General features: G+C 31.5%; 1 protein-coding gene across 1 annotated transcript in view; it reads left to right on the plus strand.

Moving 5' to 3' along the window:
* LOC108721397 (glutamate receptor ionotropic, kainate 2) overlaps positions 1-24,906 on the plus strand; it is a 69,562-nt gene that overhangs the window by 36,713 nt on the left and 7,943 nt on the right. Inside the window, exons 9-17 of the mRNA XM_018445935.1 lie at positions 5,570-5,773; positions 6,771-6,974; positions 10,351-10,455; positions 10,992-11,249; positions 12,179-12,358; positions 12,938-13,075; positions 19,697-19,894; positions 20,966-21,191; positions 21,621-21,785. Coding sequence (XP_018301437.1) covers positions 5,570-5,773; positions 6,771-6,974; positions 10,351-10,455; positions 10,992-11,249; positions 12,179-12,358; positions 12,938-13,075; positions 19,697-19,894; positions 20,966-21,191; positions 21,621-21,785 — 1,678 coding nt within the window. The remainder of the gene's footprint in view (positions 1-5,569; positions 5,774-6,770; positions 6,975-10,350; positions 10,456-10,991; positions 11,250-12,178; positions 12,359-12,937; positions 13,076-19,696; positions 19,895-20,965; positions 21,192-21,620; positions 21,786-24,906) is intronic.

The following is a 24,906-nucleotide window of genomic DNA, read 5'->3' on the forward strand; positions in this document are numbered from 1 at the left end:
TTTAATATTACACAATGACTTCTCGTGATTGCGTATGTAATTATCGGATTGTACGTAGAGATTTTATATGAATTTTATAATAATTTCGAGGACTCTGTCCCATGATTACATTAAGTGATTACCCCTTCGGGCTGAACTCTAATGGAAAATGAACATCCTCCTTTCTGATAAATAACATGTATAATTAATAATGCTGATGCTTGTCATATTGTGAAATTATATTCAAAAAGACCGATATCTTTTTCACAACTACCTGTATGTTTATACAATAATGCATAAACGGCATTAATTCGAGTATAAAGTACGCAGTAACCGTAATTTTGATGAAAAGATGTTATAAACTGCAAAACCATTTTCATTAATATTATTATTGAATGGCATTAAACGTATTACGTAAAATGTTTATTACGTAAAATAATAGAATTAACAATATGAAATCACAATAATTTTAAATATCCTTTCGCGAAAGTTATTAAATTTTCTTTTTAATCTGGTATTATCTTTCGTAGAGTGTTTTACAAACGATGTTACGTTTAACGTATCAATATAAATTCGATATGTTAAGCTCACAACGTCGGATTTTAAAAACAGTTACATTATCGGAATGGAAAGCATAACGATGCGCATCGTTCCATGTGTCAGAGAAATTTATAAGTTCACACAAAGACGGCTTCTTGTATTGCAAATTATTCCTGTAACATTTTCTCTTATGCGGTATTATAAAGTTTCTCTTTTTTTACGACAGCAAAGAAAATTACAAGTTTGTAGAAAAGTTCAGATCCCCGGAATAATCGAAAACGTGCGAAAATGAAAGAAGGCGACATCGATAAGTCGTGACAATTTTTCAAAATTTTGTCGCTATACGGTCACAGGTTTTTAGCAGTATACCTTCGACAATTGCCAGCGAGAAGGAAATATGATATATGGCGGTATATAAACTGCATCTTGAGCATCGTTTAGTCTCTTGCAATCTTTTTATTATCTGGATGCACTGCGTTTCCGTTAAGACGTACAACGTTATCAGGCAATAAAAATATATTCAAAATAAAGGAAAAAGAAGAAGAAGAAAAGAGAGAAAAAAAACTTTGCCGTAGAAATTATAAAAGTTCCCGATAAGTCTGCCTGCTATATTCCTTTCACGTAGCATCTACTCGTTCGTAAATATCAACGCGCTCTCGTCTCGTGGCTGTGGTACTTTCCGAAACGTCGCTGCACCGTATCGGTTATCGACGTTCCTTTCATGTTAAATCCGAAATAAATAGCGTGCCGCGAAGAGATAGTATATACCGAGCGCGACTACACTATCGCGGTTGAATTCCGCGTATGCATTTAAATCCTGCGCGACGGTAAACTGGCAGCTTCCGACGTGACCATATCCTATTAACGGAATAATCGTGTCCGCCATTTCTGCCGTTCTGTGAATAACTGTGTAAATAAATGAGCGATCTGGTAAATTATCAATGCGAACGTACTTCTAGGTACCGTTGAGCGGATAATGGCCAGCTTAACATTTTAAGCCGGTATTACCATCATAGTATTTAAATTAAACAGGAAACCGTTTAATAATTTTATTACAAAAAAATTAACTGTCGATCTAAATTCTTTATCACTAAGCATCCTTTTTTTCACGTAATATATATACACGTTTTATTTATCACATCATGTGACTGTAATATAATTTTAGTTTTCCGTAAAATGTATTAATATATGAATATGATATTAATTATTTTATAATTCTGACAAATTTCACACATTAATTTACGCTTAAAAATCTTTCCGAACCTTACATCGTTTAAGCAACTTGAGCTGGACACTGAAAGGTAAAACTCGCTATAAAAGCGGCAAGATTAATGTACCTCAGCAAGTATAGGCAGCTTTGCCTATTCAGATATACTTCTATTTCAACACTCTAAAGGTGTAGAAACATGTATGAGATACACAGAAAAGAGAACACAAGCGAAGTAAATATGCGTGAATAAGAAACAATCGACTCTAATCCAAAGTATATAAAATAATTAACCAGTCACACACATTAAAATATATATGTAAATATGTTTTCAAAAATATGTAAAACGTAGAAAAAATTTAAATAAATTTAAATAAATAAAATGTATTGAATAAAATAAAAATTCATTTACTAGCAAATGGATTTTAAACATAATAATTTTAAATTAAGAAGCGCCATAAATGGATTTTAATTTAACAATAATTAAAATATGCATAAGTTTACTAAAATGTATATAAAATACAGAAAAATTATAAATAAATAAAATATATTTATTAAAACAAAAACGGGCGCAAATCAATGTTGCATTGAATATAACCAAGTCATACTTCAAACAAATAAGTATTGTTTATCTCCTACAAATGTATCGTGTAAAAAGTAATAATATGTTATACGTTTTATTCTGTTTTAATTAAAATTGTCAATGTACGTTACTAAACAGTATTTAAATTATTTAATAATCGTCATGCAAAATTAAGAATTTTAATTCAATTTTGTATGTATATTTCAATTTTAATTTCTATTAAAATTTATGTCGTTCCCCAATTTAAAATACATATAAAAATGCTAAATTGATTATTACAAATTATGTAAAACTTACCCTCTAGACTATTTATTCTACAGGTTTAAATAATTTATCGAAACTCAATATTCTTATTATACATAAGATAAAATTATAATTAAGTCGAGTACTATACACGTGTTTAATATTACGTGTACAAAAATAGCTATAATAGAAACACTTCTTATCTCAATGTAACAGCGATGTTAACGATGCCTTATTTCCAACATGCTTTGGTATCAGCTGGATAAGCGGACGTAGAAACAACGCAACTCCGTTACTGAACGCTAGGAAATGGATTTATGTGTGCTGCCGACGGAAATACAATTCACCATCGCGTACCCACATGAATGCAAGTTAGCGAGGAATGTCAGCATTAATTTTCATAGACAAATACTAACATGAAATACAGTAACTTTGGCAAAGTATAAGACAGCAATTAAGAATCTTGATTTACAAAGAAGTACATAATGATTAATCCTTTACAAAAATAAGATGTAACGTGTTAAATTTTTGTCTATATTACTCATTTCTTATTTATTTTTCATTTTTGTTATTAAACGTTGCTTATATTAAGCAACCGTAATCATATAAAATATTGATGAGGTACAATTCAAGCGACCGCAGCAACTTCCCCTATACTATTTTTATACAAATAACAAATTTTATTTTACAATGAACAATCCGGATATTCCGTATCAATCCTTTACAAATGATAGTTTCGCGTTTTATTACCTTTTTTAAACTATTCGTACATAGCGACATGCTTCCGCAAAATATCCTGAGTTGCATTTTCTGTTGCGTGCAATGTACGCGTGTGTAATGGTTTTACACGCGTGATGCATCGACGCACGCATAGCGTAATTAACGTGCGTATTCGTCGGACGGAGAGCACGTCGAGTACCGAAAATACATGTGGCGGCGCGCAGGTTACTTCCGGCGCGCTTACCATTTGTTTCGCGAACATTGGCGTATTTTTGATTTTGCGAACCGGCTCGTCGATGTCGATACTGACGAGATATCGCAACGGAGATTTATCGATCAGCGTACGATCCGCAATACCGCTACTGACAGCCAGATAAAAATCCTGACCGTAGAATCATTGCTAAAATTCTCGCGCCAGCTGCCGGATTGATGAAAGACGATTTCTTTTTTTCAAAATAATTTAACAATACGTTTCATGGAATCATAAAGATAAAAAAATACATTGGAGATAACTACGTGAAGCACGGACAAGTGGAAACTATTGTATTTCTGTATACGCCGGTTTTTACCAAATCGTGTTAACAACTGTATCAATCCAAATTCGTAAAACTTTGTAACTCGATTTAAAGGCATTTTTCTTAGTTAAGATAATTTAAATAATGTAATAACTTTTCACAGTTATATAGTGATTTTCTTGGATCATTAATGATAAATTTCAGAAATAGAAAAATTATATATATATATTTATTAAAATTTTTCAATAACAATATTTTATATCTGTGTATGATATCTTTCAGAAAAATATAAAAACCTGTATACAACCTGTATACAACAATTAAATTTTCCTTTAGTCTGGAATTTATTCTTATTGTGTAGTGGATTGAGCAATATGCGAACGAGATATTCACGTAAAAATCCGTTCAAATTCTTTTAATGTAGATGAAATATCGATCATTTTTATATAATAAACTCACTCATATTCCGCACAGCTTTCATCATTCCCGATTAAATTCGTATTACAAATGGAACACGAGATGAGTCTAAAGAGTTAAATGACCAGGCATCAAGCTACGATATTCTAAACATTCATGGATTAAAAAGACAACGGACAACAATATTTTATTGAATAATATCATGAAAATGCTGCATTGAGAACACTGTTAATTACCGGTCAAAAATGTGATAAAAATATTTACATAAAAATTCAAAAATTATACATAGATATACTAAAAGAAAAATTTTTCATATTTGTGACTATAGATAATTATATATTACTATCATTACGTTTATTACTGCTATAATTAATGTTAGTCGATGCCAGCTATATGTAATACATATATTTGTTGATAGAAGTGTACATTTTATAAATATATATTTTATTTTACAAAGTTATTATTACTAACGTTATAATAAGAATAATTATAATTATGATTAAACACAAATATAAAAAAACTTTTCTTTCTCTCTCTGAGTGTAGGATTTATCTTACTGTACTGATAGAATAAGTGATCAAGTTTAAGAAGAAGCACATTTTGGATAAACATTCTATCAACTCAACAAACGAATATATACTGAAAAAGAAAAAAGGTAAATCAAATAAACTGTGCGCAAATCGTCGGTAGACCGCAAGCGGTAATTAATGCGAAAAATTTCGCCAACTGTATACACCGGAAATGTAGGCCGTCAGCAATGAATCGTGTATACATGTATGCGTGTCTGTGAGCTACTGGACACGGAGGAAAAATAAATTTAAGCAGAATCAGACGCGCACATGATTTAACGAACGGTAAATCCGGCTGTTCGTTATTAAACAGTTATGAGTATAATGTTGCGTAAAAAAATTGTATTACTTTTCGATGTTCGTGACAATTTTATCTAGTGACAATTTAGATGGTAATATTTAAATTCGCAACGTTTCGCATATTAAATTCAACTTCGGAATATTGTTATCTTCTTCATGAGAGACCACTATTTACCATAAAAGTGCAATTTTTCTCACATCCTATCTATTTTTAAATAGTAGATATACAAAGCTTTGAAGAATTATACAGCTGAGCTACACACATTATCATAAAAATAAAAAATTAATCGCTACATTCATGCTCTATGGAGAGAAGCTTAAATGGTATTTCTGCAGTAATTAAAAAATAATAATAGTACGATTGGAAAAAATATTAATACATAAAATGAAGGATAGGTTGTCATTTATTTATTACTTATCGCAACAAACTAATAAATAACGAACTAATAAACCTAATTGACACGGATTTAGATTTATACGAGTGTTTCTGTTGCAGGCAGGCTTACACGGATTAACCGGACATATTGAGTTCAATGAAGGAAAGAGGAACAATTTCAAGTTGGATCTCTTAAAACTAAAAAAAGAGGAGCTTGTTAAAGTCGGCGAGTGGAAATCCGGGTCTGGTATTAACGTCACGGATCTAGACGCCTTTTATGAAACCACGACGACCAACATTACGCTCGTGGTGATGACGCGAGAGGTAATGATACCTTATATCCAATTTAGTCACGTTTGCGACCTCGTAGCGTTAGAATTAATCATTAAGCAGAATACTGCAAGTGTATGGATCGCATGGTGCTATGAAAGCTGCTCTAAATGGGGTCGGGTAAGTTTGTTATGTCGCGTAGAGATAGTGTCCACATTTAAACCACATAGCATCTTCAATATGTACTTATAAATAATATCAAATAACCTATGAGTCACAAAAGCATGTTAAATTACTTGGTACGTATATTCATATTAAATTGATCTTAAAATAATTAATATGAGATAAATAATATACATAGAAAAATCAGAAAACTTGATTTCTAAACTCTTGTTTCTATCTTTGTGGAGTGTTAAGCTCGATCTACGTAAGATGCAGAACGAGGGTCGTAGGTCGCAAAACTAGAAACTAACCTAATGTATTTTAATTATAATAGGTTGTAGGATGCAGAACGCAGGACGCAAGAAGTTGGGTGAACTTCAACTTTCGCGTCCTGTGTCTTGCGTCCTACGTATTGCGTACTATACAATCTGAAATACGTTTCTCTTGCGACCTGCGACCTGCGTTCTGCGTCTTATGTAGATCGGGTTTTAAATATTCAAACACGTAATTTGATTCAATTTTATCGTTTTCGTAAGGAAAAAAAATTCAAGTGCACTTTAGAAGGATTTTAAAAAGAAAACGGTAAAATCGCGAATTGTTATATTAAGAAAAATCTTAGTTGGTCGAGGAAACGTTTTATCGGCGTTATTGTGTATTCTCAGAAAAATGAAAAATTCATGGCTATGTCGCGAAAAGGAAATGTTTGAGGGACAAGCGATCAAAATGCTATATATTTGCATGGAACGGCGGCTTCTTTCCCACTTTTTTTTCTTTGATATAACCATGCATCTCACGTGGAAATAAGAATTTTTGAGGGTTTGCTTTTGCCTTTCCCCTGTCACGATGAGCACAATTCTATGATCTATCAGTGGGATCCAATCTTTCACAGGAAAGACCCTACGTCATGGTAAAAGAAGACAAGAATTTGACTGGTAACGCGAGGTTCGAAGGCTTCTGCATCGATTTGCTCAAGTCGATCGCCGTTCAAGTCGGTTTCCAATACGCAATCAAATTGGTGCCCGATCACATGTATGGGGTGTACGATCCCGAGACGAAAGAGTGGAATGGAATCGTGCGTGAACTTATGGATAAGGTAAGACAGAATACACAGATCGTGTTTTTCTTCCATGCGATAACTTGCATGATGAGATATATAGGTATAATATTAAAAGAAATAAAATAAACGTTAAGGTGATAATTTAGTTAGTGTTAACATGCGCTAAATTAAAATTAAAAAATTACATTATCAATAACACGTTTTGCGAATCGGAAAAAAATTTAATCAATATCACGAGATAAAATGTAATTAAGATATCGATTAATTAAACAGCTGCATTTCTATATCAATGTGGGGATCTGATATAGTTTTTCATAATTTATTAACAATTGTTTAAACAATTATTAACATTATTTTAAACAATAGGAACAATGAATAATCATATAATAAGTCAGTAAACCTCATTTTTTAATTATAAAATATTCTAAATAACATTAATAATTGTATTAGTGAAAATATGTGAAAATAATGTCGAATATTATTTCCTTTATCAAAACTGATTTCAATCACAATGTGTTAATAATGTTGTTGAAATTGAGCAAGCATAGTATATTAGGAGAAATATCGAGGTAGAAAGGAGAATGGGTACACGCGACCCAAGAGGCCGATTTTATATGCAAAGCAAAGTAAATTTCCGCAGACGTGTCGCAATAAATCCATCCCGCTAGGAATTTCATTACGCCTGTAGTCGGATACAAGAATCACCTGGATTAACTATTTTTCCCGTGACCAAACGACGGTATTTAATATTTCGATTCATAGATCAGCTCGCAGATGTTGCACTTTGTCATTTGAATTGTAAAATTGTGCAGTTATTAAAATCAAAGTTTTATATATGCACTTCCGCGAGCGTCTTTCGAATTTAATCTGTGCCGCCGATCCATTATTGTCTGCATGATCGAGTAGGCGCATACGCAATGTTCGCATAATTTGCACGGTAAATTGAAATTTACTGTTAATTGTTGCAATATCACAATTATTAAATTGGACCGTGCTGTACGTAATCTGCAAATTAACAGTGCATCAATATTTCAGCAGCTTTATTTTTAGTCAGAAAAGATTTTAGTCAAAAGAAATGTTTTACATTTATTATATAATCAAACTTCATTCGAAGTTTGATTCCACTGGGACAATGAGGCGGAAACACCTATAGAGATGCAAATTTGCAATCGAATTCTCAATACAAGACATACAAATATATTTATGTTTTTAAAATATTATTAACTTCATATTATTTGATAAACACCTACATTACAAAAATTTAATATTAATATTTGCTTCAGAAAACGCAACTTAATATCCAAATTTATGGAACCCTCATATTCATTGATTATTATATAATATATACATATAAAAATAAAACTACTTATCATTATTTTAATCATTTTTCTGCTATTCTAATTTTTTATTATTTATTTTTAACTTCCTTTATTAATAAAAAATCTATTAATAATTAAAATAAAACATTTAAAATTAAAAACAGAAAGAATCTTTATATTTTTTTCAGTATCAACAATTTCTTTTCAAATTTTGATTAAAATTCTGACTTTTCTGCGCTTGTATATATCTAGAGTAAGGTAAATATTGTCTTTCCGTTACTAGAAGAGAAGTAGTTCTCCATTCGTACTGTTTCCTGTTTCCTCGCGATCGCATCTATGTAGCCGGTATTAACAGGAAGAAAAAATACACGTTCATTCGCGTACGAATTTTCAATGAAAAATGGAAACATTATCTAGTAAACATTAATGCATTGGAAAGCGGAAATTTAAAAAAAGAATACTTATAGAACTTCAAGTTTATCACCGAAACAAGATGAAAACACAAGAACGTGATATATGAAACAGACCTACGCACATTTAAAAACAAAACCGTATGTTATTCGTGGAAAAGTCGCACATGCAGTTACTACGCAAAAATATTATTGGCGTAAGAATAAATCCGAATCCGTTTTGTGGTTCTAAAAATTCTGACAATTTTTAACGATGGTACAATTCAAACATTGATATTATGTATATACACACAATATATTATATTAAAAAAGAATGCATTAACAGCCAGATAAAAAATGAATATTTGCAATGACATTTTAATCATGGATGAATGGACAAAGGAAATGGATATACCATTTCCCAAAGTTTAATTTTTATACTCATAATTATTTTATTTTACACGTGTATTATTATTGCTGTGCATATGCGGTTAGCTGAACTGATTTTATCACATATATGTAACAAGCGCCTCTCTCCGAGATAATGCTTTGCTTTCATTCAATAGATAATTCAAGCATTTGTTACTGATAATATCGAAACATATACGTATTGCGTATGCATTTACACGATTGCTAAAAGCTTTTGACATTCTATGATCAATTTTACTGACTGTGATACATAAACCATTTAGCCTTTGATATAAATATATCTATCTATTCTGCAACATTTTATTATATAAGAAATGTATGATATATAGTAATAAAGATATTTCTATTTCAAATATAAATACATTCTAATTGTTTGCAAATTCTATTCTATCATCTTATAAATATATTATTAACGCACTAACAACCGCGGAGACTCATATAAGTAATTTACTTATTTTTTATTTATTTTTGGAGCCACGAAACTATTTTTATTTTAATATTTTCATATATATTAATCATTTCTTTAGCAACTAAAAATTTTTTGTTACTTATATCGCAATTAAAAACATAACGATAAACAAGGAAAGAGATAGCGAGGAAGAAAATAATTTAATATATGATTTTAGCTTTCTCGAAAATTAATATCAATAAAACCTATATCGTGAACAAATCATAATTGTTTGATATTATTAAAAATTTGTTACCGTTGATTTAAAACATGAGATGCAAAGAGACGGAGAAAACATGCACAAAGTTCGCAATGGTCGTCTCAGCGTGCTCTCTGAATACCGAAGATCAGCAGTTTATAAAACATGCAAAGCAATCTGCCTCTTGTGAAAAGGGATGATGCTTTAACCTAGAAACCTACGAAACCGTAGACGGATATTCTAAGGTCAGGAGGATGACGCGAATGATGTCTCATAGTCCGCGACACTCGCACGTTCGTAAAAAATTCATCTACGATTTCACAGAATAAACCAAGACTTAAAAGTAATTTTAAGTCCTCTTATTCACGATACATTTATTTGTTAAGAAGTACATTTGCTTGGTGTAAATATTTCGCGATACGTATTGATTATTTTTATCTGTTTAAGAGAAAGCATTCTATAATGAAACGAATGGTAAATACTTCTTTAATAAAAGTTCTTTGTGTGATTATTAATTCCTACTGTCTTTCATGATATTATAAGCATCTCTGTTTTTATATGACTTCGACTTCAACTTTATCAAGGAAATTGAATTCCCTTAACTCTGTTGAGTACTTAATTCTTTCAGAGAGCGGATCTCGCAGTTGCTTCCATGACGATTAATTATGCTAGGGAAAGCGTAATAGACTTCACAAAGCCGTTTATGAATCTCGGAATTGGAATTTTATTTAAGGTGAGTTAACACCGTGCATCAGCTGTCAATTTCTTTTAAAATTACATTTGCATGCGACATGATGTTAATATTTCATTATATCTCCATCAAAGTACGTATTTATGTCTCTATACATGTTTAATTCTTGATTATATTTCAGTATATGCGTTGCATTAGCATATATTAACAAAAGTGATTTTCATATGAGCACGTTATTATAACCTATACTAAATAATGAGAAACATAATAGATACTTTAATTATTCTACGGTAATATTAATCACAAATACGCAAGTATTTATGTAACCCAAGGGGATTTCAATTCGTTTAATTAAATACGAGAAATTAATTTGTCAAATAATCTGCATTGCATGTCTCACGACTTCCCTTTCTTCAACGTGCACTCGCGAAAAGAACCTTTGAATGTCCAGGATTGCCGTAAAAGTTGACTCGGCCCGCAGCGCCGCGCCGTACCGTACCGTACCGCGTCGCGTCGCGTCGCGTCGCACCACGAAACGGGATCCGTTTTAATTAAAATCGTAGCGTGACGTAATTTAGGTGCCGTCCAGTCAGCCGACACGGCTTTTCTCCTTCATGAATCCGCTGGCGGTCGAGATCTGGCTCTACGTGCTCGCCGCCTACATGCTAGTGAGCTTTACCCTCTTCGTGATGGCACGCTTCAGCCCGTACGAGTGGAACAATCCGCATCCGTGTCTGGCCGAGAGCGACGTGGTCGAGAACCAGTTTACCGTCAGCAACAGTTTCTGGTTCATCACCGGCACCTTCCTCAGACAGGGCAGCGGGCTCAACCCTAAGGTACACTCAACGAGGTGCTCCACCCATTGGACTACTTCTACCGTTTTCCTTCGTGTACTCACCGATCGCACCGTCGAGACATCCTTCATCCGACATGCCCGCCCGTTTCTCTCACGTTCACCGCCCCCGAACGCTGCACAGTACCCGTTCACGAGGCAGCGCGCACATAAATCCATCATCTCGCCGGAGTGCAAACAGTAGATGTCTGTTTGCAGGGCACACGTCAATTCGTTTATATCTGTTTATGTTGCGAGTCATATATTTGCAATATTACAGGGATGCTCACTGTAAAGCTGCGAGTAAAATAATCGAGCAAATCTTGGAGTCTTGTTACAATATCGTAAAATTTTTTATAAAGCATACCGCAGTCCCCATTTCGCTTTCAGAACTAAAAAAGCTCATAATGCATTATTCTAATTCGCATTGATAATTGAAGAAAGAATATCTTCTCTTTATATAATCAAAGATTAATATAAAGATAGAGATTAACCTTTTGAAAGTAAATTATTTAGAATATGCTACCTGATTACATTTTTTTAATGGACTATGCGTCTTACAATCCAATCTCAATTACCTCTTACGACGTCAGCGATCTCTCGTTAAAAAATAAAGCAGCACGTACGGCGATTGCACTCAGAGTGCACCGCCATTGTGTTCTGCTCGACGCGCACCGGAGAATAATACGCTTCCGTAATTCGAAATAAAGAATCGTCTTTCGAGCCGTTTGAGAGACTGAATATTGTTCAAGAAAGTGATGCGAGAGTTACAACTCGCGTCTTCAAATTATTTTTCAGCAAGGAACGCGACGTGATGGTTGGACATGAAGAGTACATCGTTGCATTCATAAGATTACATCTTATCTTCGATATCGTATCGGGTCGATCATATCAATTCTCGAAGATTAGTAACAACAAACGTCAATGCTTCAGGTAACCAAACGCACGCCACCGCGGCTCTTCTCGTTCATGACTCCCCTCGCCATGGAGATCTGGTTGTTCTTGCTAGGCGCTTACGTGGTGGTGTCCTTAACGATATGGATAGTGGCAAGATTCTCGCCCTTCGAGTGGGTGGAGCCGTCCCCCTGCCCAAGCTGCAAATGTCCTTTGCAGGTAGGCTCACGTCGAGTGGTGCGATCGATGGATTGTATTTAAATTACAAAACACAGAGTACTTTTTTTAAATATTATGTAATTCTATAATATTTTAATTAAAAAATAATGAAATGTAGGTATCTACTGTTATTCTTCAATTATTTAAAAAATTGTTACTTTAGTACTTCATAACATTTTTCATATAATTTTGTAACAAAGCTTATTTTTTATTTATATTTCATGACTTCATATTACAAGATATATAAATATTAGATGAATAAAGAAGAAAAGTTAATTAATATGTGAAATTATATGTGCTTTAATGCAACATTCTTCATCAATAACGCAAGAGAACAGATACTTTGTAAAAAAAAAATTTTATTTCATAAAGAAAATGTTGTTTACTTAGAATAAAAAATTCAGAGTTATTTCGCATCTGTATTTTCAGTCCTTCATAACATTATCCATGTTTGCATAGTATAAAAAAAATATATAAAATGTACGATGTATAATGTAAGTAAGTATAAGTTAAGTAGAATTAGTATAATTATTTTTAAAACTGCACCACTCGATGGGGGGCTCATCACATTGTCACCAGGACAGTCACGTGAGCGCCTTGGATCCGGACAGCGACGACATTCCTCTACTGAGAACTGTCAACGAGTTCAGCCTGGCCAACAGTTTTTGGTTTACGGTCGGCACACTTATGCAACAGGGCAGCGACCTCAACCCTAAGGTAAACGTGCCACCACGGAGTCAAACGCGTCTCGAGAAACATTCCTTTTTTTATTAACACAACATATGCGCAATTATGAATATTCTTAGCAGAACTTGCTGGAGAGAGATTTCTAGAAATTCATATTAAAAATACTTACTTCAACGACTAACTTTTACCGCACTAATTAAAAACGATCGCACGATTTAAAAGCGTATATACTTTAAACTTCTTTAGAATTTTTACGGCAGTAAAAGAATCACTTAAGTAGAATATTAGCAAAATCAGAAAGTAATAATTAATTACTTCACTGTGACTCACGCAATTTTTAATCAAAGTAAAATAGGTAATTTCTATATACCGTACTCCTATTTCATGTTCTGAAGTGTTGGTTCAGAAATTTTTACAATTTATAGAAATTTTCTTTTTATGAAATAATTTTTATCTGTAAATATTCACTTGATACATTAAAAAATTATAGTTTAAAAAAATTTTATATGAATATTTAACGTAAATAATAAGTATAAATATTTAACGAGGTAAAAGATACAGCTTGTCAAGAGTACACATAATAATGCCACATACTTTTCCATAAATATTTAATATATTTAATACACATATATAATTAAATATTATTTAATAGCTATTCATAGAATAGCAAATAATTATTGCCATCTACATTTTTTCTGTGAGTTAATTTTCTTTTTTCTTTTTCTTAGATTAATTACGTTCGCATTATCGGTCTATTTTTTTCGCATCTACTCTTACGCGCCGTGCAAGTCTATTCTACTGAAAACAGTTTTCTTTTCTTTAGCCATCATATATACATATTGAATATATATACGTACTTGAAAATTACTCGCTGTAGTTTAGTACATAATACTTATGTACTAAGTATGCGCCGAACAAGGAAAGAACTTTATTAGATTTACGAATATTTCGCGGAAAATAAAAAATATATCTAAGCGATAAGGTTAAGAGAAATTTGTTCTGAGATATCTCAAATAACCCATATTTTATATATATACTTTCTTACAAATAAACCTTCCATTGTTACAAAATTACCATTAATTCCGAACATATCTCACTTTAATTTAGAAAGTCGCGTGAGTGAAAAATTGAAATGACTGATCTATATCATTATTGTTAGTGTGTGGTAAAAAAAATATATACATTAATTTTTGCTTTTAAAAAATTCTTGCTTTTGTAGAAATAAATTTAAAAAAAATACTTTATATCCGTTCCATAAACACGCTGTCGTATTTTTACGTGTATAAAATGTCGCAAATCTCACTTAAATTTTTAAGTGGTTTTACTTGCATAAAACGCGAAATTCAACGTGTATTCCAAGACAAAAAGCAAATAAATGTCAGACACAAAGGTACCATATAAGTACGCTATACGTAATTATGGAAGATAAATAACATCGAATTTAAAACTAAGAGAGACTTTAAATACATGAAATGCATATAGCAATCGCAATAAATTTTTACAAAACAGCAAAATAAAAAAAGCATACACTGAGAAAAAAAGTTGCTGTTTTAAACAAATATTAGTTGATTCAACTAAATGTAGCGGTCACGGGCTGTCAAGTAAATATTTGTTAATTCAACCAGATATTTGTTAATTCAAGCAAATAACGAGTTTTAAATTACAAGATTTTGTTAATCTAAATATATAAATATTTAAACTAAATAATTATTACGAATTAAACGCATTTAGTCAAGTTAACAACTTTTTTTCTCAGTGTATTAATTTTAGCAAAAGAAATAATTATATTTCGCGTAATGATAAATACATAGATTATGATTAGGTAACTTAATAAGGTATTATATAAGATACATCTTTTATAAATTATAAGCGTTATAATTCGTGTATTATATTATAGCGTATAGATAGTAATTATAGCGTATTTTAGATATTAATTAAAAATTAACTGTGAAATAATTTATATAAAATTTTTCTATTCAGTAACAAAATATTGAACAACTGTCATAAATGATACAAACATAGTGTATTTATATAAATTTAAATATTTTTTGCTTAATTTTCGAGGTGTTCCTCAAACGCTACTAACTCTTTAATAACTTTATCGTATCGAAGAGGTAAAAATGTACGATAAATACTATACCTTTTATTTACACTTTTTTAGACAGAAATCAGCCTCTTTTTAACATTCTCCTTTTCAATTGATTATACGTACCTCGAAATTACTAATTTAAAATAAAAAAATTAATATAAATTGCAAAAATTAATAATAAATAACAAAAAAAAATGAAAGCGCCGTGTGGGCCTGAATATATGAATTCTATACAATATCTTTAGCCAACTTTGATCTTTATAACTCAAATATTATTATAATCATAATTTCATCTTTTTATCTTATTAATATCCAGAATAGGTCATTAAAGTATCACATGGTGATTATAAGATATCTCTCTCCTCTCTCCTTATAAAAAAATATAATATTTTCTTCGTCTTTTCATATAAATCCATTCCAAGAAATTTTCTTAACATTTGATTTTTACTTCCACTGCGTATAATGCGATGGGAATAGAATGAAGAATGTCAATGGTGCAGAATAGTGCACAATTGGCTTCTAGTTGTCGAATAATACGTGCAATATAGAGTTCCATCAAGAGAGAAAAGTATCCGCGATATGAACTCGGGACGGCACCGGCATTGCTATTGTGGACAATGGAAGTATTCGGAGGGAAAGAAACTACGTCATTATTCGCGCCATACTTTTCTTTTTTTGCCGTACTTACAAAGATTAAAAAAAGAAATGGAGCTTGCACAAGTAAAGCTTTTTTTTTTTAAATTTTATCTTATTTTATCTGCAACACAACTGTTAGTTATACAGCATTATATAAATGTTCAAAAATTTGTTAAGTAATATAGTCTATCAAATTATATAATAATCAAACAGCAATATGTGTTAACATAAATTGTTAATTCCAAAAATAATAAATTAATAATCACAACCTTTACAAGCACATGAATTATTAAATGAATATTGACTGTAATCAAGCTTGGATTTTTAGTCAATGAAAACAAAACTTGAGAGCAAATGCACTAGTTTATAAAATTATTATATGTACAATCCATGAATATAAAAAAAGTTAATAAAAAATATCAGCCCTGCATGCACATATAAGTCAAATGCTTTTCAATTCTTTATGTCTATGTTGTTATAGCAATTTTATTGGTTTCAATGATTAATTAAAATATCGATCGTCTCATTTTTACTGTAGTAGTATTCAAATTAGTTTTTTATTTTACAGTAACTCATACTATTGTTTTATACAACATTACTTATAATGACTTATATAATACTTTCTGTATTTGCAATTAAGGCGTATAATTTACATTGAAATAATTTTCCTCCTATTTTTAACATAAAGGTATATAACGTTTTGTAACAAGTAATCAATCATGTCCCTTGAGATTTTCAGTTCCATGAGTAATACTAAAATGGATTAAAGAGCAATGAACTTTATATGCAAGAAGCGTGAGATAAAAGTAGCTTTTGGTAAATTCTTGGTAGTAAATTCAACGTTCGATTCTTCACTTTTATGACGCGAATGACTGCTGCGGATATTCTTCCTGCAGCATCGAACGGTGTTTTCTGAACTTACTTGCTCCATATTTCATGTCATATAAAAGCAAGAAAATATGTTACACTAAGAAGCAGAACTAGTAGAAAGAACATTCCGGATTTATTATAATTCTTGTCGATCTACTATTATTATATAAATTATAACAAAATATTTAGAATAATAAATAGCGAATTAAAAATATATTTCTTGTTGCAAATAGTATTTTATGAATTATTTTTTAAAGAGGTATATTAGCGCATTAATCATTTTAATTGTCTTTTGTGATACTAATTCTGTAAAAAAAAAAATAGATATTGCATTGCAATATTTATCTGTACTAAATGCTAATTGCTGCTCTTGAAAACTTACCGGAAACACAGTAGCATAGATGCATGCTACTTATGTGGTCATTTGTTATAGAGCATGGAAATTCGCGAGGTTAGGTTTCACGGTGAGATTCGAGTTGGTGTTGTTTCTCTGACAATGCTAACGGTAGAAAGGAGGTTTTGTTTACACTAAGCTGCAATGCACGTGAAAACAATTACATGTCCTCAACAGCATCTCGCCTGGTAATATTCCCCGTGATACCTCACGAATTTCCACGTCCTCGTCATCATTCATTTGTATTATCACTGGCAAAAGCAATTACTAGAATACGAGCTATATACGCATCATATATTGTATTTAATATACCTGTTGCGAGATATCACCAGACTAGCCTACCAAAAATTTAGATAAATAACAGAAGATACTAATGCTGAGATGTAATGTTTAATCAAATAGATAATTAGTTTTCTAAATCCTACATGAGATTATCAATTATTCGCGAATAATTATCTGATTCAACATACAAACGTAAATTCTATTTTTGGACGAGTTAACTATTTTGGTTAAAAGGGTTAAATTAGGATTTAAACACGAATACATTACATAGAAAAGATGATTAAATTACATTAACTTTGATACGAATAATAACTTCGTTAACAAGACATTATCTTGCAAATATGTCCGTTTATCATGTCGTTAAATCATTGCGATGTAATGTCAGCTCTTCTAAACTTATAAATCACGAAATGCATTGTTTTTTTATACGCACCGAACACAGTTTTTCGCTCATATGTCATGACGTATAAATTTTAAAATATATTCCAAATGAAAAACGAATAAAATAATAGTTAAAGATGCGGAAATATACATATAAAGCTGGAGTCAGATCAAGCAAATGAGCATAAACAAATACGAATAATTTGCTTCAACAGTATCACGAGTACTAAATTATTCATATTTATTCGCGTTCGTTTACTTAGTCTGTGAATCCTGTTTAAGACAATGATAAACATATATGACTTGATCTATTATTACGTATATAATTGATTTCTTGAGCTAAATCAATTTCTCGTTGTATGTAACTGTACATTATACGCTTAGCAAATGTTGAAATAAATCTTAGGTCGCTATATTATATTGCATGTTTGCACACGTAAAACTTTGAAAAATTTATTCAACAAATAGGAGAAATTAAAAACTTCTGCACATATGAAATAGTTAAAGAGTAGACTCACATATGGAAATATCTATAGTACATCATATAATGCCAATTGACTCTGGTGGCACGTATGTACATGCGGGGTTGTCGTTGCGACTGTCTCGAGTGTTGGGAAATTATGTTTCATGTCAGTCAGATGCGCCGAGAATCGCGGTTTGAGCATTCAGAGCGAGAGTGTAATATTGCAAATAATATTAATGTGCGCGTAATATTGTGCACGCGCAAAAAATTGTTCTCTCATCGATTTAGACTCGATAGATAAGAGAACTCGTTTTTTTTTTATAACGCGTCGCCAAAAGAGCAATTCCACACGAAACCATGACTTACAAAACATGAAATTATATTCGACGTATGAATTAAACACATTCATTACACATCGTGAATACGCGGATTACCGTGCAAACTCTTTCGCGGGATATTATCGCGCAGTAAAATTAAATTCGTTCGCTCGATTCCCAAACGGCAGGTGCCGCGTAATACGAGAATGAGAGAATCATTCATGGGTGTTCTACATTCGACGATCATTTTCGCGTTGGCCTCGCCATTAATGGATCGAAATATCCCGACAGCGAATTCTAAACGAGATCCCGTATTGCATTCTTCGAATGCTACGAGGAATTTTTCAAGGATCGCGCCTTGTTGACCTCGTCACCTTGATACGTTCTAATGCGTTTTCAATCGATCTTTTGAATCTCCTTACAATCCTTCAAACAGAAGAGAAAAGTATCTGCCTCACAGTGCAGATGTATCAAAAGATTTACATGTGAGAAATCCTAAAAGTTTTAAACGGATGCTTCCCTCATGTTTACAACAATTTGATTTCGATACTACTGACTTGATCGATTGGATTAAACGCTCTCCGTTGTCTCAAGAGCACAGGAAAACACATATCACTTGATTGTTTGAAAACGCTGTATATTAAATTGTATATTGACATTACAAAAAACTTATTTTTAATTGGAAAGAATAATTTTGCTAAGTACCTAAAAATTTAACTATATACAGATCTAAAAATAATTTTGTTGGACTATCAAAATAATTATGTAGAACACTCATACTGTAGGATATCTTTTTGTAGCATTGCTTATGCTTGAAAGTCCTACAATTATTTCAATGGTCTAAAATTATTTTCAGAGATTTGTATTATATCTAATTATTATACCTAATCTTTAGATATTTCAGCGAAATGGTTTTCGTACACGTTTCTAAAATTATAGAAAGTTAAAGAGATTGTTAAAATTAATCAGTACATTTATTCGCAATAATTTATATTTATACTTCTAAACTCTTCAATTGATTAACGAACTAAGGTTCCCATAATGCAGTTTTATAAAGGAATAATATGGATTAAATTGATAACATTTGCAAAGCAAAAAATAATTTGAAATTAATTCCCAAATAATTTGGTATCGTCAAATTAGAACATCCATGGATTTGCTAAATAAAAAATTTGTTAAGATTATTCAAGATGAATACGAAATAAATCCTCGTTATCAGGCAACTAGTACGAGAATAGTAGGCGGCATTTGGTGGTTCTTCACGCTAATCATCATCTCCTCTTATACGGCGAATCTGGCTGCTTTCCTAACGGTGGAGAGGATGATAACGCCGATCGAGAATGTCGCTGATCTCGCGGAACAAACTGAGATATCTTACGGCACTTTAGAGGGCGGAAGTACGAAGACGTTCTTCAGAGTAAGTGCAGAAAATTACAGAAAAAGAATTGCTTTTATATTTTCTGTACAACTTAATAGCATATTTTAAAATGTCAATAATATATGATTATTATAACATTTTTAAGTATTAATAATTTTCTTTTATGTATTTCCTGTATTATAATATTACAATTTTCTCCTCCGTTTATAATATAATTTTAAAAAAATCATGATTTATATAAATAAAATTTTCAAAATGTAATGTATTTGTGTTAGACTAATAATAAGTTATAACAGACGACATGATCTGGTCTTTTAATTAGCAGAATTTCATAAAATATCTATTAAATAGATACATGTAAAAATACGTACAATGAATTATACAATATATTCGCGCTCTCTAAAATAAAAAGAATGTATATACATATATCAAATAAATCTGCTGACGTCGTACTAATGATTGATCAATTCGTGATATTCATTTATTCAAATATCGTATATCACGTTGTAAAATTTTAACAGAAAACTACATCTTTAAAACAAAAATACCGTTTTTTGTAAATCCCGTTCCCTCTAAGTGAGGACGTTTTTCCTTCAGAAAAATGAGCAAATTAATTAGCAAAAAAATGAACAAAAAATTCCAGAATTTAACTTTAATATTGACAACGTAAAAGCTCGACCATTTGCTCAATAAAAACATTTGATATTAATTCACGGATAAAAGCCAATTCTTTCAATACAATATTAACTTTTTCATTTTTCATGATTTCAGGGATTACTGTTCAATTTCAATTTTTGATCAAAATTAACTATGGAATATAAAATACAAACTGAAAACAAATCGTCACAGAATTAAATTTGCACACGGAAAGAAAGAACGGTTTTATCTAAAAATTCAACCAGATACTCGAAAATAATTTTGTAAAACCGTCAAACTAATTATGTAGGACGTTCAAGCTGCTAGAATATTAAAACTTTTTACAGTATTGCTCAGTATACTTGAGCGTCCTATATAATTATTTTTATGATCCAACAAGCTCTGTATCATAGTTGAATTTTTAGATACTTCTGAAAAATCGTTCTCTCCGAATATTAAATAATTTAATCACAGGATTCAAAAATTGGGATCTATCAAAAAATGTGGAGATTTATGGAATCGAAGAGTCCATCTGTGTTCGTTCAAACCTACGAAGAAGGAGTGAAGAGGGTCCTGGAAGGCGACTACGCATTTTTAATGGAGTCGACTATGCTCGATTACGCAGTTCATCGCGATTGTAATCTAACACAAATAGGGGGATTGTTAGATAGCAAAGGATACGGAATTGCTACTCCAAAAGGTAAATATGAATAAAGATAGCAATAAATAGAAGTTATATTTGAAAAGAGTAATTGCCAATGTATTTAATATTGAAAGCTAAGAAGTTTCTGAAACGGATGGTATCCAATTAAATTTCTGCTAAAGAAAAATTGGCTTTCTCAGCCGGTACAGAACGAATAGTTCAAAAGTACGCAGTTTTTGTTCATGAAATATGTAGCTTGTACAGTCAAATAATTTTACCAAAAAGATTATATATTTCCGTCTTGGAACGGGAAAAAGTTTGAAGATATTCTACAAAATTAAACCGCATATTTAACATACGTATATTATTTAATAATATATTCGACATATATCCAACGTGCAATGGCAAAGTTACGTTCGAGATTATGCTGTAGAAGCAGAAATTGCGAAACCCTTGGCCAGCCTAACGAAGGCTTTTTATATGCAGGTTCGCCCTGGAGGGATAAAATATCTCTAGTTATACTGGAGCTGCAGGAAAAAGGTGTAATACAGATCCTCTATGATAAATGGTGGAAGAATACGGGTGACGTATGCAACAGAGATGACAAGAATAAAGAGAGCAAAGCTAATGCTCTTGGAGTTGAAAATATTGGTATGTTTATATATAGCCAACCATATTTTTTATCAATCGAAATTATAGACAGGAACAATAGAAAAGATTAAACTAGCTAAGAAGAATAAGAAAATTCTTTCATTCTTAAATCACGCCTAAAAATGATTGTTTACATCAGATTATATAAATAACAGCAAGATACACATTTTCATTAACGAGTTGCATAACACAACATATCAAAGAATTCCGGATTAATTTTCATGAAATTGAATGACGAAAATGATTTCACGATGTGTGAATAACTGCTTAATCAATTAAGAAGTTATCATGTTTATCCAGGTTACCTATACTCATGCATGAGTACATTTAATAATATATTAAATGTACTCATGCAAAACAAGTTTGTGAAGCTGTATTTCATTCACAGCTATACGTACATCAATTATAGCACAACAAATTTGGATCATGCAACCTATCAGTTATATTTGCATGTTATAAATCTCCGTCACAGCTGCGGCATTGATGACATTTCGTATTATATGCACATATACAAAAGGGATGTGTTTAATGGTCATAACTTCCGCGTGTTCTACGTGTCTATTTAAGTTTCAGTCACTTTTACTATTCTATTTGCTTTTACGGCTAAAAAAGTTGTAAACATGTCGTTGTACAGCATATATAAATCACTAGTGCTAAAAAAACTAAATCCAAAAATTAAAAAACTAAGCTTTAGAGATTTATTTATGGAGAAAATGATACGAAATAAACTAGAAACATGATTCGCATTACGCATTAAAATATTTCACATAAAATATTGTAAAAAGTCAATTATCTGTTCATCTTTGAATAATTTGTGGATTTAATATTTTTCTTACGCACATATAAAGTCTTTAAAGTTAAATTTATTAGATGTAATTCGAAATAAATAAATATCGATAGACGGAAATATCGCACATAAATATTATAGCTGTCTTCAGTGTCAAGAAAGTTAATTTTTTACTATAGAAGACAACGAGATTTGGTTGAATACAAAGTGGACAAAGTGAATATTGAAAAAAAGAGAAGGTTTTCAAGCGCGACGGAATCTTGCATAAAGTTCGCGGATGAATTTTTCTTTGGACTCTTCGGAAACCGCTTCCGAATTTTTATAGAAGTCACAACAAGTTTCTTCTTTCTCCCCCCCACTTTTATTCGACTCTTTCCTTTTTTTCCTTCGCTCGCAGAAACTCTGGAGCTATCTACCTACTTTGCCTCTCTTTTCCCGTCGCCGTTTCTTTACCGCCTTGTAACTTGGATAAGTACCCATTTCACCGACGGTATAAATGTACTCGACAAGACAGAAAAAAGAACGAGCTGTCTCAAGTGAGATGCAAAAATCTCGCGAAATTATAGTTGAATTGCTAATTTTTCCGTTCTTTTCAATGTCTCTTGATTAGTTGCCATGAAAAAAGCGGTCGTTGTCGACTGACCTTTATCATGCTATTTTTATAAGAATAAGTAGTACTATCTCGAGGAAAGAAAGCTTTCAGTAGTCTTAAAGTAATTGAGAGAGAAATGTAAAATTAAATTGGCTTTTTCACTTTGTTGGAAGCTTTAAAAATGTAGGAAATCATGGAGTATAGCTTATAGTCTATGAATCTCCTTGATGAAATTATTTTAAATTAATATTCAGTTTGATTATATAATAAATGTTTTACATCATTGATAAAAATTATTTATCCAATGATAAAATTTGTCATAAAAATTAAAATTGATAATATAATTAAAATTAAACAATAGCATTTCTTAATAATTACAATTTCTTGTAAATAATGTTAGATAAATAATTTAATAAAAATTACCTATATTAATTATTAATAAACGATTTGAATTGCGTTTTAATTGTGTTTTAATCGTTAATTTGAATCATAGTGTGATATATTATTACAAAAATAAAAAAGAAATAAAAAAAAGATTGAATATAAAAATGTAGAACCATCAAATAAGTTTCATTAACGTTAGTTGTTTCAACTTTAATTTATATTTTCTCAAACTAAAATAAATAAGAATAAAAAAGAAGCGGGAAAACAAGCTAAGAATTCTTTGTGACGGTCGTAAATATGAATAAAAATAAACGAAAGCTGAAGTGAAATACAATCAAAGTTAACCAATTTCAAACTATATAAAAAATATATTCCATCATACAATATCGTTGTTGAAAATTATATTTTCTTATGCATATTGTATTCACTGGTCAATGAAGCAAAAGTGATAAACGTATTCTAATAGCGTAAGATGATAATATCGGAAATTCGCTTGAATCCACTTAGCGCGACCTTGCATTCTCTTTGCTCATTTGCCTTAGAATATCGCTAACTCCGCGAGTTTCCGAATTAGCGTGAGAATCTCTCGGAGAACGGGGTGAGCTCCGGTTAATCCCCGGTTCGTGCTCAAGTGTTTTGGCAAGAGTCCGCCCCGTCGTATGGAAAACTTAGGCATATATCCTGTAACTCGGTGAACAGAACTTCCCGCCGTGAAACTTGGATCAGCCTGTAGGCGTACAATGTCGCGCGACCTCTTTCCGGACCCAGCTCTTGATATCGTTTCGCAAAATAGGCGTGAAACACCGGTGATATCCAGGCGACCGCGCGAGAAACTTTCGTCTTTCCGGTGAAACGTCCGGACTGTCATCATAAATCACGGCGGTGTAGTTATGCAAATCTACTTTGCATCCCTCCGAGGTCCCAGCTCAGTTGTCTTGCCGTCAACGATAAGTGGACACTTTTTAGCCTGTTCAAAAGTGCCTCGATCCTCCATACTTTGTTCCCCATTCTTTCGACTTGAAATATATAGCTAAAAGTTTCACGGATAAAAAATGTTTGCCAGCATAAGTGAATGTATTCCATAAATTTTTCTCTATCTTATTGATGCCACACAGAGGTTCAATTATTATTTTATATAAATTAGAGTAATTGGTTGTTTTATGCGCATAATTAGAAATAATTTAATTATAATTATTTGAAAATAATTAATATATCATAGATTTAAAAGTACATATAAAAGGATGATATTTAGTAAAAATTATATAGTATGTATTATAGGCAATAACTGCAGACGGTGATCAATTACTAATGGCTTAACTCGAGAAACTGAGAAGTTTGCGGAAGGTAAATTTGCTGAC

Source organism: Mycetomoellerius zeteki, unplaced genomic scaffold (genome assembly GCF_001594055.1).
Source record: "Mycetomoellerius zeteki isolate Tzet28-1 unplaced genomic scaffold, Tzet1.0 scaffold169, whole genome shotgun sequence".
Lineage (NCBI taxonomy): Eukaryota > Metazoa > Arthropoda > Insecta > Hymenoptera > Formicidae > Mycetomoellerius > Mycetomoellerius zeteki.